Source organism: Schistocerca piceifrons, chromosome X (assembly GCF_021461385.2).
Source record: "Schistocerca piceifrons isolate TAMUIC-IGC-003096 chromosome X, iqSchPice1.1, whole genome shotgun sequence".
Taxonomy (NCBI): Eukaryota; Metazoa; Arthropoda; class Insecta; order Orthoptera; family Acrididae; genus Schistocerca; species Schistocerca piceifrons.
Window position 1 is genome coordinate 205,677,583 of NC_060149.1, and position 16,457 is coordinate 205,694,039.

At 40.0% G+C, this 16,457-nt stretch overlaps 1 protein-coding gene across 3 annotated transcripts in view; it reads right to left on the bottom strand.

The window, feature by feature from the left end:
• Positions 1 to 7,780: 7,780 nt before the first annotated feature.
• Positions 7,781 to 16,457, bottom strand: part of LOC124721150 — a 524,040-nt gene continuing 515,363 nt past the window's right edge. For all 3 annotated transcript variants that reach the window (XM_047245970.1, XM_047245968.1, XM_047245969.1), the window contains exon 15: positions 7,781 to 10,686. In XM_047245970.1, coding sequence (XP_047101926.1) covers positions 10,549 to 10,686 — 138 coding nt within the window. In that variant the 3' untranslated portion in view covers positions 7,781 to 10,548. The remainder of the gene's footprint in view (positions 10,687 to 16,457) is intronic.

The window sequence follows — 16,457 nt, forward strand, 5'->3', positions numbered from 1 at the left end:
TCTAGGAATAAACATGGACTCTGGAAACAGCGATCATGTGAGACCCAACACAATTTATTTCTTCACGAGACCCAGAAAATATTATATACATGCTCCCAGGTAGATGCTATTTTCCTTGACTTCCGGAAGGCATTCGATACAGTTCCGCACTGTCGCCTGATAAACAAAGTAAGGGCCTACGGAATATCAGACCAGATGTGTGGATGGATTGAAGAATTTTTAGCAAACAGAACACAGCATGTTGTTCTCAATGGAGAGAAGTCTACACACGTTAAAGTAACCTCTGGCGTGCCACGGGGGAGTGTTATGGGACCATTGCTTTTCACAATATATATAAATGACCTAGTAGATAGTGTCGGAAGTTCCATGCGGCTTTTCGTGGATGATGCTGTAGTATACAGAGAAGTTGCAGCATTAGAAAATTGTAGCAAAATGCAGGAAGATCTGCAGTGGATAGGTACTTGGTGCAGGGAGTAGCAACTGACCCTTAACATAGACAAATGTAATGTATTGCGAATACACAGAAAGAAGGATCCTTTATTGTATGATTATATGATAGCGGAACAAACACTGGTAGCAGTTACTTCTGTAGAATATCTGAGAGTATGCGTGTGGAATGACGAAGTGGAATGATCATATAAAATTAATTGTTGGTAAGGCGGGTGCCAGGTTGAGATTCATTGGGAGAGTCCTTAGAAAATGTAGTCCATCAACAAAGAAGGTAGCTTACAAAAACACTCGTTCGACCTATACTTGAGTATTGCTCATCAGTGTGGGATCCGTACCAGATCGGGTTGACAGAGGAGATAGAGAAAATCCAAAGAAGAGCGGCGCGTTTCGTCACAGGGTTATTTGGTAAGCATGATAGCGTTACGGACTTGTTTAGCAAAATCAAGTGTCAGACTCTGCAAAAGAGGTGCTCTGCATCGTGGTGTAGCTTGCTGTCCATGTTTCGAGAGAGTGCGTTTCTGCATGAGGTATCTAAAATATTGCTTCTCCCTACTTATATCTCCTGAGGAGATCATGAATGTAAAATTAGAGAGATTCGAGCACGCACAGAGGCTTTCCGGCAGTCGTTCTTCCCGCGAACCATATGCGACTGGAACAGGAAAGGGAGGTAATGACAGTGGCACAAAGTGCCCTCCGCCACACATCACTGGGTGGCTTACGGAGTATATATGTAGATGTAGATGTAGATCAGTTAAGTGTGATATGTCTGTCGGAAGACTTGCAGGGCCATTCTTTTTCAAGGAACAGTGACAGGTGTGAAGTATCTTACCACATTGCAGGCATGTACTGTACCAGCTGTTCAACATCTGTACCTATATTATGAAGGTTTTTTTCAAGACTGTGCACTGTTGCATTGCAAGTCCAATCTAATGTTGTTAGACTCCTATTCTGTCAAAAACACTGAAGGACACTGTCTACGCCACAAAGCCACATATGCAGGACTACATGAGAGATGTGATGGTCACTGCCTGTGAATCCATTCCACTGGCAACCATAACCCGTGTGTTTATGTGTTATGCAGTGTTACAGATGCTGTATTATTTGCAGTGGAAGTCTAAGATTATTGGTGATGTCCTGACCTTATGTGTGTGACAAAAATTCTTAGGTTTTTTTCACGTTATTGACAGTGACATTCAAACAGTGTAAACCATTTTGAAGCACACCCTGTATTAATGAGTTTCACAGTTATCGGTGCATATATTTTCATGTACAAAATATGCACAACTGTGGTACAAGCCAGAACCAAGAGTGCACCCAACATAGGTGGGCTTTTGAACTGCAAACTGGGGATTTTGGGCAATGTTTAACTACTTACAGACTGGCAGAAATTAAACTTATTTCGTAAATTATGTCATGCTTTAAAAAGTGGCTACGCTGGATTTTACTGTTTTGGATTAACTACCAGAACTAATGTGATTTTTGGCTTCTAGAAATGTTGCTGGCTAGAAATTTAGAAAAATATATTGACACGATTTTTCTTACATGATTTAGTGTTCCTTGTTTACATGTATGAGTGCTATGTTGCAAATTATGATAAATTTAGTGAGTTAATTAATTACTGTGGCATATCTTATTGTACAGAAAAATTAAAGCAACAAAAATATGTAGTGGATGTGCAGAATATAACAATGATTCTGATAAAGTAAAAGATTTAAAATGAGACTACTTATGTACTTCACTGGATCACCATTTTCAAACATGCTGATAAGCTCGAAGGGCATTGCATGTTGAGAATTTTAGTACTAACAGCAGTTAATTGTATTTTCTAATTCTATTATGATGGCATTAATGATAGGTAATTACACCAGGGTAAACAGACCAATTACACTGATAATCTGAACAACAAATTCATGTGAAACGAAGTCTAAATAAGATCTTGACATTTTCAAGTGTTACATGCTAACAGGTAAATGGTGTATCAGAAAGAAGTGTTATTCATGGGGGGGGGGGGAAAAGTGTTATTTATGGGGGGGGGAAAAGTGTTATTCATGGGGGGGGGGGGAAAAGTGTTATTTATGGGGGGGGGAAAAGTGTTATTCATGGGGGGGGGGAAAAGTGTTATTCATGGGGGGGGGGGAAAAGTGTTATTCATGGGGGGGGGGAAGTGTTATTCATGGGGGGGGGGAAGTGTTATTCATGGGGGGGGGGAAATGTGTTATTCATGGGGGGGGGGGGGGAAATGTGTTATTCATGGGGGGGGGGAAATGTGTTATTCATGGGGGGGAAATGTGTTATTCATGGGGGGGGGGAAATGTGTTATTCATGGGGGGGGGAAATGTGTTATTCATGGGGGGGGGGAAATGTGTTATTCATGGGGGGGGAAAAGTGTTATTCATGGGGGGGGAAAAAGTGTCATTTATGGGGGGGGGGAGTGTCATTTATGGGGGGGGGAGTGTCATTTATGGGGGGGGGAGTGTCATTTATGGGGGGGGGGAGTGTCATTTATGTGGGGGGGAGTGTCATTTATGTGGGGGGAAGTGTCATTTATGGGGGGGGGGAAGTGTTATTTATGGGGGGGGGAAGTGTTATTTATGGGGGGGAAGTGTTATTTATGGGGGGGAAGTGTTATTTATGGGGGGGAAGTGTTATTTATGGGGGGGAAGTGTTATTTATGGGGGGAAGTGTTATTTATGGGGGGGAAGTGTTATTTATGGGGGGGAAGTGTTATTTATGGGGGGGAAGTGTTATTTATGGGGGGGAAGTGTTATTTATGGGGGGGAAGTGTTATTTATGGGGGGGGAAGTGTTATTTATGGGGGGGGAAGTGTTATTTATGGGGGGGGAAGTGTTATTTATGGGGGGGGAAGTGTTATTTATGGGGGGGGAAGTGTTATTTATGGGGGGGGAAGTGTTATTTATGGGGGGGGGAAGTGTTATTTATGGGGGGGGAAGTGTTATTTATGGGGGGGGAAGTGTTATTTATGGGGGGGAAGTGTTATTTATGGGGGGGAAGTGTTATTTTTTTGGGGGGGAAGTGTTATTTTTTTGGGGGGGAAGTGTTATTTTTTTGGGGGGGAAGTGTTATTTTTTTGGGGGGGAAGTGTTATTTTTTTGGGGGGGAAGTGTTATTTTTTTGGGGGGGAAGTGTTTATTTTTGGGGGGGAAGTGTTTATTTTTGGGGGGGAAGTGTTTATTTTTGGGGGGGAAGTGTTTATTTTTGGGGGGGAAGTGTTTATTTTTGGGGGGGAAGTGTTTATTTTTGGGGGGGAAGTGTTTATTTTTGGGGGGGAAGTGTTTATTTTTGGGGGGAAGTGTTATTTTTTTGGGGGGGGAAGTGTTATTTTTTTGGGGGGGGAAGTGTTATTTTTTTGGGGGGGGAAGTGTTATTTTTTTGGGGGGGGAAGTGTTATTTTTTTGGGGGGGGAAGTGTTATTTTTTGGGGGGGAAGTGTTATTTTTTGGGGGGGAAGTGTTATTTTTTGGGGGGGAAGTGTTATTTTTTTGGGGGGGAAGTGTTATTTATGGGGGGGGGGAAGTGTTATTTATGGGGGGGGAAGTGTTATTTATGGGGGGGGAAGTGTTATTAATGGGGGGGGAAGTGTTATTTATGGGGGGGGAAGTGTTATTTATGGGGGGGAAGTGTTATTTATGGGGGGGGAAGTGTTATTTATGGGGGGGGAAGTGTTATTTATGGGGGGGGAAGTGTTATTTATGGGGGGGGAAGTGTTATTTATGGGGGGGGGAAGTGTTATTTATGGGGGGGAAGTGTTATTTATGGGGGGGGAAGTGTTATTTTTTTGGGGGGGAAGTGTTATTTTTTTGGGGGGGAAGTGTTTATTTTTGGGGGGGAAGTGTTTATTTTTGGGGGGGAAGTGTTTATTTTTGGGGGGGAAGTGTTTATTTTTGGGGGGGGAAGTGTTATTTTTTTGGGGGGGGGAAGTGTTATTTTTTTGGGGGGGGGAAGTGTTATTTTTTTGGGGGGGGATGTGTTATTTTTTGGGGGGGGAAGTGTTATTTTTTTGGGGGGGAAGTGTTATTTTTTTGGGGGGGAAGTGTTATTTTTTTGGGGGGGAAGTGTTATTTTTTTGGGGGGGGAAGTGTTATTTTTTTGGGGGGGAAGTGTTATTTTTTGGGGGGGAAGTGTTATTTTTTTGGGGGGGAAGTGTTATTTTTTTGGGGGGGAAGTGTTATTTTTTTGTGGGGGAAGTGTTATTTTTTTGTGGGGGAAGTGTTATTTTTTTTGGGGGAAGTGTTATTTTTGGGGGGGAAGTGTTATTTTTGGGGGGGAAGTGTTATTTTTGGGGGGAAGTGTTATTTTTGGGGGGGAAGTGTTATTTTTGGGGGGGGGAAGTGTTATTTTTGGGGGGAAGTGTTATTTTTGGGGGGGAAGTGTTATTTTTGGGGGGGAAGTGTTATTTTTGGGGGGGAAGTGTTATTTTTGGGGGGGAAGTGTTATTTTTGGGGGGAAGTGTTATTTTTGGGGGGGAAGTGTTTTTTTGGGGGGAAGTGTTATTTTTGGGGGGGAAGTGTTGATTTTTGGGGGGGAAGTGTTATTTTTGGGGGGGAAGTGTAATTTTTGGGGGGGAAGTGTTATTTTGGGGGGGGAAGTGTTATTTTTGGGGGGGGGAGTGTTATTTTTGGGGGGGGAGTGTTATTTTTGGGGGGGGAGTGTTATTTTTGGGGGGGGGGGAAGTGTTATTTTGGGGGGGGAAGTGTTATTTTTGGGGGGGAAGTGTTATTTTTGGGGGGGAAGTGTTATTTTTGGGGGGGGGTTGGTTGGTTGTTTGTTTTGCGGAAGGAGACCAGACAGCGAGGTCATCGGTCTCATCGGATTAGGGAAGGACGGGGAAGGAAGTCGGCCATGCCCTTTGAAAGGAACCATGCCGGCATTTGCCTGGAGCGATTTAGGGAAATCACGGAAAACCTAAATCAGGATGGGCGAACACAGGATTGAACCATCGTCCTCCCGAATACGAGTCCAGTGTCTAACCACTGCGCCACCTCGCTCGGTGGGGGGAGTGTTATTTATGGGGGGGGGGGGAGTGTTATTTATGGGGGGGGGGGGGAGTGTTATTTATGGGTGGGGGGGGGAGTGTTATTTATGGGGGGCGAAGTGTTATTTATGGGGGGCGAAGTGTTATTTATGGGGGGCGAAGTGTTATTTATGGGGGGCGAAGTGTTATTTATGGGGGGCGAAGTGTTATTTATGGGGGGCGAAGTGTTATTTATGGGGGGCGAAGTGTTATTTATGGGGGGCGAAGTGTTATTTATGGGGGGCGAAGTGTTATTTATGGGGGGCGAAGTGTTATTTATGGGGGGCGAAGTGTTATTTATGGGGGGCGAAGTGTTATTTATGGGGGGCGAAGTGTTATTTATGGGGGGCGAAGTGTTATTTATGGGGGGCGAAGTGTTATTTATGGGGGGCGAAGTGTTATTTATGGGGGGCGAAGTGTTATTTATGGGGGGCGAAGTGTTATTTATGGGGGGCGAAGTGTTATTTATGGGGGGCGAAGTGTTATTTATGGGGGGCAAGTGTTATTTATGGGGGGCAAGTGTTATTTATGGGGGGCAAGTGTTATTTATGGGGGGCAAGTGTTATTTATGGGGGGCAAGTGTTATTTATGGGGGGCAAGTGTTATTTATGGGGGGCAAGTGTTATTTATGGGGGGCAAGTGTTATTTATGGGGGGCAAGTGTTATTTATGGGGGGCAAGTGTTATTTATGGGGGGCAAGTGTTATTTATGGGGGGCAAGTGTTATTTATGGGGGGCAAGTGTTATTTATGGGGGGCAAGTGTTATTTATGGGGGGCAAGTGTTATTTATGGGGGGCAAGTGTTATTTATGGGGGGTAAGTGCAAAGAAAGATGGGAAGACTCCAGCAGTTACATCGCAAGCAGAGCTCAGGCTACTTCTTGCAGTGTCATCTGTGTTTAGCTGTGTCCACTATGAAAGACTCTGTAAAAGTTATGTACAACCAGTGCCCTTACAGTTACCAATTGTTAGTCTGCAGTCACTTAAGATTTGTAATGTTGATAGCCCAGTATTCATATTGTTGTGATGTTGACTTCTTATCTAATAAATAAGTAAATGTTGTGTGTTTGGTACATTGTGGTAATTTTTATATTTTTAATTCCTAATATGAACATAATTTTCTGTGTTCCAAGTTTATTTCTTCTGCTCGGTTGTAGGCAATATCTGGTTACAGTTGCATTTTCATACATACATTGAAAATCCTGGGTGGAATACAAACAATGAAATCAGTGAAGATAACCACTCACCTTATTGTGGTGGATAGGCACAGTAACAAGAGCAGGAATGTGGTAACTCCGTTGGCAATTTTTTGTTGTTATTCAGAATACACAGTGCATGCAACTACCCTGTTCCGTTACTGCTGCCCAGATATCACCATCACATTTCATAAATGCTTTGGCACAGTAGTGATCAAACACAGAACTATGTCAACTACCTTCTTGCTACAACCATTCATGGCTGGGTCCCCGGAAGTTCAACATGATTATGATCTCTTATACCTCTCAAATCCTAGAACCACTTCACCTAGCTATCTCCTCCATACACTACCTTCTTTTATATGGTCCCTAAAATCCATAAGGCGTCCATCTGGGAAAATTGCTCCCACTTCAAAGGGTTTCCACCTTAATAGCAGAGCACATCCAATGCAGTACCTGCAGCACAAAAGCCGCAGCACAAAAATAACTATCTTCATCTATCAGTTTGTACCACATTTTGAAACAAAAAAGCATATTCAAATCACAATCCTGAGACAATAAGTCTGTGTCCACTCATGGTGGCAAAACTGAAAAATGAACTATTTAAATGTGTGTGGCACATTTTGAATAGGATACTTTGTCCATTTGTTAGTAAATTGCAATATAATTGCACCCAAAATTAGGTCACTTTGGTCGGCTATTGTGACATTTCATAAGTACACTTGATAGTATATGCACAACTGCACCACTGTACATGTTTACTGTACTGTCACCATGTGTTTCCAATAATTGTCACGGGAGGCAAAGTGCAATATCATCACTGTAAGGTAGTACTTCTATTGATGTTTATCAATAAACTACCCAAGACTTGTCAAATGTAACCTTAAATGTTGCAGTGATATCTGATGCACTAAAAAATATTTAACATACTTTTTTGTGTTTCCTTCTGTCCATCTGCCTCCATGCCAAGTTTGTTATTCTTGTTGGTAATGAAGATAATGCTGTTAAGCCCTTAACATTATAAATACATTGGAGACAAAGTATTATTGTAAATGAGACAGTATATTTACAGAAAAATTTATACAATCTATTAAAAATGCTTTAGTTTAATGAGCAAATAAATTATGTGAGAAACATTATCTTGCAACATAAATAATTCTTAGTGTAAGACTCTCATTGAAAGTACCAGAAGATGTAATAAAATATTTATTGCAGGATTTTTGAAAAAGTACTAACTTACAACAGAATATCCGAGTTCTTCCACTTTCAAGTACTTAATATGCAAGAAATGTTTTTTAGTTTTCCAGTTATAATCTGTAATAATACTGATTTATCTTACTTTAACATTGAAAATAGATTTCTGTTAATAGAATTTCAGAATATGTTACAGTTAGGTGATTTCTGGCAACATTTTTATTCAATTTTAAGTTGCTTAAAAAACCTAGTGGCATATTTAAGTGCAAACTGAACCAGAATACATAAATTCCTCCTCTTCTGAAGGTAACACTACCATTAAAGGAACCTCCCACCACTGCCACATTTGTCTCCTGTATTCTACACTCTTTCTTTTTTTAAAAAAAAGAAATGTCAGTACAAATTTATCAACATATTCTGCAAGTAATGATAGTAGTTAGGTAGTTTCAATATTAGCAGCATCCTGTTATTAATTCTGAAAATTATAATTAACAGAAATATCTGAGTATAATACTTTCAGACTGTAGATTAATTTTTAATCAATATAAAACTTTACAACTCATAAAACAATTTCTGTGTATGACTGGGAGGAAGTGTAACTACAAGAACAAGAAAATCACATGTCAAAATATAACAATATGCTAAAAAACAAATGTATTTTCACACAAACATTCGTTATCCATGGACTAAAGTATATAAATGCAGTTGCATGTAAGTACAGACATCTAACTTAAACACTGCCTCACATATTCGTCAGGTACTTTGTGAATGACAACATTCTACACATTTTCAGGCATTTAAAATAGCTAAAAATTTACAACTATAAGCTTTACTGGTGACTACACAAAAATGGGAAAGAGGGAAACTGATAAGGGAGGGAAGGAGTGTGGAATGGATAAAGAGAAACAAATAGTATTAGTTGCAACATAAAACAGTTCACTGAAATTTGTAACTTCTGGTGAGTCACCAGAGAATAAAAACTTTCAACATTCATCTGTTCTTCCAGAATACTTTCCATCAACTTAATACCATCTTATCTGGATGCAGAATATTTTGGATGTATTGACCATATGACTTGCACACAATGCAGTTACATACCTTTTATAACTGTGTTTCAAGTTGGGGGACGGGGGTTAGGAGTTTTTCTAATAAAAGTTAACTTTGAATACATAAGGTTCTTTCTTTCACACAGAAATATAACCAAATTCATGCCGACTGTAGTTGGAGGGAAGTTTATATGGATTCTGATTAGTTACCATTATTACAAAACACATCATCAAATTTGTATTATACAAGAGAATTAAGTGTACTAGACCAGAATCTAACAATGTATTAAAGTCAAATTATTAGGAATCTGAACCATAAAAAATTTAATGAAAGGCGAAACCCTTCTCATACCTATGTGATGTCAATTTCTGCTAAGATTAACACAAATAATTTAATCCCTCAATTATCCCTACAATTAAATGATTCACAGTTCCTGAAAAGTCACTCACTTCTGTAAAATACTGAACTTTCTCTGGCCTATTCATAATGGGCAAGTGTAGAGTGGAAAACTAGTACTAATTAGCATCACGAATATTTTCCATATCCTACTCACTTGTCTTCCTGAGGTAGCTACACTAACAGTTTGTACAGAGGCACTGCCAGAGAACAAGCTGCCGAAGCTAAAATTTCACATTCAAATGAAGTAGAAAAAAAAAAAAAAAAAAAAAAAAAAAAAAAAGAGGAAAGAAATGAAAGAAGAGTTCAAGTTTAACATGATTAAGTAGATACCATTAGTCCCCTAATATGTAAGTATAAATATAATAAATAATTTATTACGAGTTAGGAATCTGCACATCTGGTTTTAAGCTAAAAGACAGTTCTTTAGGAAGAAATGTATGGAAGTGACTGAGTGAAGTAGTGCATGTACCAAAATGTAAGGAGAATCAAAAACAATACTGATGTATAAATGTGATGCCTCAATTTTGAAACTGCATTAGTAAAATGTGAGCAGTGAGGTACCCCATGATGGGATAGTGTCTTGACGTATTAGTACAGACAGTGGGCATACTAACACTCATCCTTCGTTCTTTAGATTTTTTCCCCAAACATGCAGGTCACTGTCTTAAAGCTCGATGTTAGAGAAAAAATAAACTTTAAAAATAGCTGCTTTTTAAAAAAAATACCAATAAAATCTCTTCCCACAGTACGGACATCTATAAACCGAAAACAATGTTTCCACAGAAACACCAATCATTTGAATTATTGAATAATGGCAGTTTGAGATGTTTCATCAAATTAATAGCACTACCTTCTTTTATAGTATCAAGACAGCATAAAATCTCAACCACGTGATGTCACCTTGCTCTTTCTGAATAAATATTCACTACTTCAATTCAATATAATGGCACGCATTTTCAGATTGTGACATGCCAATAGTTACGGCTAATACCACAACATACAAAACAGTTACTGAATCCCACTGATTGCAGCAGAATGGCAGCTCTGCTGAGAGCACCCGCACACTGTACCACAACACACCTGTCTCGGGGATAATAGCTGTTAAATTAAGACTCTTCAATTCACTTTTATAGCTGCATCACTGTGGTAACACTTTTCAATTGGCTCACTTGGTTGACTTAGGAACACCTGTCATGAAGTTTGAACACTGCCAAATTGCAGTTGGAGCTTGTGCTATCGCGCATTGCACTTCTGGATAACACACTCTACACTTTCAGGAATAGAATCATACACAGGTACGCCTTCCCTGTTGGCTAAGTCAGACAGGTACATCCGCCCTCTGTTGTAATCCTTCACTGCTTGCTTTGAAAGCTGGAAAAACAGAGACGGCAGCATTAACTACAGAAAAACAAACAAACACACACACACACACACACACACACACACACACACACACACACACACACACACCCCTTTTTTGAGTGCTTGCATGCGCCATTGTGTTGGCAAGTCTGCTTCTACACTAATTTGTACTACTAAGAGCTTCTTAACACATACAGTCTCAAAAAAGTTTTTGTTATGTCATATAGTTTATGTAGAACACTCTTTAAGGTAGATTTCTACTCATATGACCACTTGTTTATTTACATAACAAATAAACAGCTGTGCAAATTTCTCTCTCAAATATCTTAAGTAATAACTATGTTATACACTGAGCAATGGAATTAAAGGACTACTTTTTCGAAACCCTGTAATTCCCACACAGTACAATACTTCAGTTTGAAATTTGGCTCAAAAGTGCAAACAACCTTTCTCTGTAATGGTGAAAAAGCTTGGCAGGCTTCAATCTCACCCTAGGGCTTGCTGACACTTCAAACAGCAAGGTGTCAACACATGCAAAGAAGGCAACCCACATTTCACTCCTCATTTTGTTTTGACACTTGAAGTGTCGTTCAGCCCAAGGGTGTCTCAAGATTCCAGACTTTTGCACCATTGCAGAGGAAGATCATACATGCCTTCAAGCCAGATTTCAAACTTAGGTGTCAGAATGAGTGGGAATAAGAGTTTCAAAAAGTGGTCCTTTAATTCTGCTGCACATTGTATTGTTGTTGTTGTTGTTGTTGTTGTCTTCAGTCCTGAGACTGGTTTGATGCAGCCCTCCATGCTACTCTATCCTGTGAAAGCCTCTTCATCTCCCAGTACTTACTGCAACCTACATCCTTCTGAATCTGCTTAGTGTATTCATCTCTTGGTCTCCCTCTACGATTTTTACCCACCACGCTGCCCTCCAATGCTAAATTTGTGATCCCTTGATGCCTCAGAGGATGCATCACATTGTATTATATACTAATTTAATCCTTCTCAGTAATAGACAATAATACTTGCTGGTAACTAATTTTTTGTCTATTTATAACACTCATCATACTTGGACACTAACAGCTATCCAAGAATTAGATGTTATCGCTGAACCAAATTACACAAGAAACTTTTTGAAACGTTCAGAAAGTTTATGGATATGAAACATTTTGAATCTTATGTGGAGTTTAAGAACACAGTGAATAACTGGCTTAATGGACAACGGCCTGGTTTAATGGACAATGGCAGGCAACTGTGACACACAAATTCTGAAGCTAGTGTAGTGTAATGTGGCATTTCATCAAATATCCTGGTCCACTATGGGTATTTGTACCAGCTAAAGGTGATCATGAGAGCAGATATTTGTTAAGTAGCATATAGGAAAGGAGCAGATACTGTTTGCCCTGGTACATGTTTGTATGGAGGAAGCGTGCGCCGTAACAACAGAGGCAGTGGAGAGCAGTCACATAATGTACGGCATTCACTCGATGTCCAGCGCTATATGTATGCTTTGTCTATGACCCTCTTACTCGGAGCCATCTGTGCCAATGTCAACGGGGATCCAAAACAAATGTATCACTTTAATGTTAAAAAAAAGAGATCTTATGTACAGCCTAAAGATCAGACATTATGAGTCACAATGTGTTAACATTTGGCTGAACAATTTTGAGTTACAATCACTGGGATACATCAGTGTGCAACTTGAAAACATTTACATACAAAGAAGTGCAAATGAGAATTCAGAGTTTATTTACTAGCTTGAAGTAACTGTCGTGATCTAACATCTCAGCATCACCCAACAAGGATCAAAGTCCAGAAGAAAAGGAAGTTCATACACGGTGATGAGATGGAATAGCTGGACCACCAGAACAATTCCTAAAGGTGACCATGCATCAGGAAGATTTATAACGGGTAACTGACAGATCTGACAACGTGAAACTGTATCAAGCAAAGGCAACAGCTTAAATACACCACTGCAAACCCATCTTTTTCACCAGACTGGCAGACAGTTACAAAAAAAATCTTAAATAATGGAATCAATTACTTAGAAAAATAAATCAGGCTTAAATTTCTTTAAGCGATGTATATTTGTTTAAAATACCTATTTCTTGACTTTATTAAAGCCAAATCATCATTACTTCCTGGATTACCCTTGTACATTGGTTGGATTAAATAGCAAAACATTCTTTGTCATTTGTGCAACATATTTTACCACGCAAAATGTGAAATTTTGTAGGGAAAAACTGAGTTTTTCTGGAAATTGTAGGTTTTGTAAATGACTTGGTACGTCCTACTACACAAAAATTTGGCAGCCATGAGGATGTCTTAGCTGGGGAGAAAAAATTAATGGAGTTATCGATAGACTTTTAATCATGGGCTGTCCATGACTGTAATTTTTAAATTAGTGATATTTCTGTGGTCTTCAGTCGAACGACTGGTTTTAGGCAGCTCTCTGTGCTAGTCTCTCTGGTGCAAGCTTCTCCATCTCTGCAGAACTACTGCAAGCTAAATCCATTTGAACTTCTTCACTGTATTCAAGCCTTGGTCTCCCTCTACAATTTTTACCCTCAACGGCTTCCCTCCATTACCAAACTCATGATTCTATCAGGTCTCAGATGTGTCCAATCATCCCAACCCATTTTTATTCAGCTTGTGCCATAAAACATTCTTCTCCCAATTAAACTCAATACCTTCTCATTCGTTATCTGATCTACCCATACAAACTTCTGCTTTCTTCTACAGCATCATACACTACTGGCCATTAAAATTGCTACACTAAGAAGAAATGCAGATGATAAATAGGTATTCATTGGACAAACATATTATACTAGAACTAACACGTGATTACATTTTCACGCAATTTGGATGCATAGATCCTGATAAATTAGTACCCAGAACAACCACCTCTGGCCATAATAATGGCCTTCATACACCTGGGCATTGAGTCAAACAGAGCTTGGATGGCATGTACAGGTGCAGCTGCCCATGCAGGTTCAACACGATACAACAGTTCATCAAGAGTAGTGACTTGCGTATTGTGATGAGCCAGTTGCTTGGCCACCATTGACCAGATGTTTTCAATAGGTGAGGGATCTGGAGAATGTGCTGGCCAGGGCAGTAGTCGAACATTTTCTGTATCCAGAAAGGCCTGTACAGGACCTTCAAATCCTGCTGAAACGTAGGGTTTCGCAGGATCGAATGAAGGTAGAGACATGGGGGCACAACACACCTGAAATATAACGTTCACTGTTCAAAGTGCTGTCAATACAAACAAGAGGTGACCAAGACGTGTAACCAATGGCACTCCATACCATCACGCCGGGTGATACACCAGTATGGCGATGACAAATACACGCTTCCAATGTGCATTCACCATGATGTCACCAAACACAGATGCGACCATCATGATGCTGTAAACAGAACCTGGATTCATCCGAAATAATGACGTTTTGCTATTCGTGCACCCAGGTTTGTCATTGAGAACACGATCGCAGGCACTCCTGTCTGTGATGCAGCGTCAAGGGGAACCACAGCCATGGTCTCCGAGCTGAGAGTCCATGCTGCTGCAAATGTCATCGAACTGTTCATGCAGATGGTTGTCTTCTTGCAAGCATCCCCATCTGTTGACTCAGGGATCGAGACGTGGCTGCACGATCCATTACAGCCATGTAGATAAGATGCCTGTCACCTCGACTGCTAGCAATACGAGGCCGTTGGGACCCAGTACGGCGTTCCGTATTACCCTCCTGAACCCACCGATTCCATATTCTGCTACCAGTCATTGGATCTCGACCAACGCCAGCACCAATGTCGCGATACGATAAACCGCAATCGCGATAGGCTACAATCCAACCTGTATCAAAGTCGGAAATGTGATGGTACGCATTTCTCCTCCATACACGAGGCATCACAACAACTTTTCACCAAGCAACACCGGTCAACTGCTGTTTGTGTATGAGAAATCGGTTGGAAACTTTCCTCACATCAGCACGTTGTAGATGTTGCCACCGGTGCCAGCCTTGTGTGAATGCTCTGAAAAGCTGATCATTTGCATATCACAGCATCTTCTTCCTGTTGGTTAAATTTCGCATCTGTAGCACGTCGTCTTCATGATGTAGCAATTTTAATGGGTAGTAGTGTATTTCAAAAACTACTACTCTCTTCTTGTCTAAACTGTTAACAGTCCACATTTCACTTCTGTACAAGACACTTCTTAAACTGAAATCAGATGTTGACAAATTCCTCTTTTTCATAAATGCTTTCTTGCTACTGCCAGCATGCATTTTATATCCTCTGTACTTCAGTCATAGCATTCGCATTGGACAGAATGATGGTGTCATCAGCAAACCATCAAGTTTGCATTTCTTCTCCATTAACTTAGATTCCCTTTTGAAATCCCTCCTGTGTCTCCTTCACTGCTTGCTCAATTTATACATGCAATAACATCAAGGATAGCCTAAAATCTTGTCTCATTCTCTCTAAAATTACGACTTTCCTTTTTGTGTCCTTTGACTCTCAGTAACTGCACTCTGGTTTCTGTACAAGTAGTAAATGTACTTTTGCTCCCTGTATTTTACCCCTGCTTTCTTCATAATTTCAGCGAGTGTAGTGCAGTCAACACACTCAAAAGCTTTCTCTAAATCTACAATTGCCATAAATAAAGGTTTGCTTTTTGTCAACCCACCTTCAAGGATAAGTCACAGAGTCAGTATTGCTCTGCACATTCCTAAATGTGTCTGGAACCCATAATGAACTTCCCTGAGGTAGGTTTCTACCAGTTTTTCCATTCTCTTGGAAACAATTCATGGCAATAATTTGCTCCCATGACTTATTAAACTGATGGCTCAGTAGTATTCACACCTGTTACCACCTGCCTTCTTTGGAACTGGAATTATTACATTCTTACTGAATGTCTGATAGCATTTCGTCTCAAGTGCTATAGTTCTGGGAATGTCATTTATTCCAGGGGCTGTGTTTTCACTTAGATCATTCAATGATCAGCCACATTCTTTTTGCAGGATCATATCTCCTATCTCATCTTCACCTACTTCATATCTTTTCTTTCTGTAACATGGTCCTGAAGTTTGTTTCCTTGATATAGACCCTCTATATATTCTTCTCCTTTTCAGATTTTCCTTCTTTGCTTAATAATGGCTTGCCATTCCAGCTATTTTATTGGTAATATTCCATCTTCACTCACATCATCATTACTTCTTAATTATTGTCCAACATCTTTCAGACATATGATTCCATTTTCAGGACTACATAGACAAAGTGAGTGTTACACCTACTTCAGTTTTTCACCTAGCAGTAACAGAATGATACTGTTAGTTTTATGAGAAATCTGTACTGGGTAAGATTAAAGATAGAAACAAAGTATTGGAACATATTACCTGTGTGTAAATCCAACTGGTGTCCACAGTAAAATACTGCATGTGCACCCTGGCTAACACCAAATGAGCTAGGCCGTCCCTAAAGCCAGACCTTTATTTTACTTCCTGGTTACAAACATGGAGACAAATGGCCAAAAATACGAGACCTTCAGTCCTTTCTTGCCAACTAAACCTACAAGGAATTATCCAAGGTTACCTGTCAAAATTTCTTTTATGTAATATCACTGAAGTGTTTTTAATCCATGAAACCCATGCATAAAATGAAGAAAATCTTTATAAAAGAGAAAGGATATATGCCTACCAGCTTATTGGTGCAACTTACCACTGTGGTTATACTGGTGTCACTTACATTTGAGCTAACACTGACCGTAAAAACTTAATCTCAGCAAATAC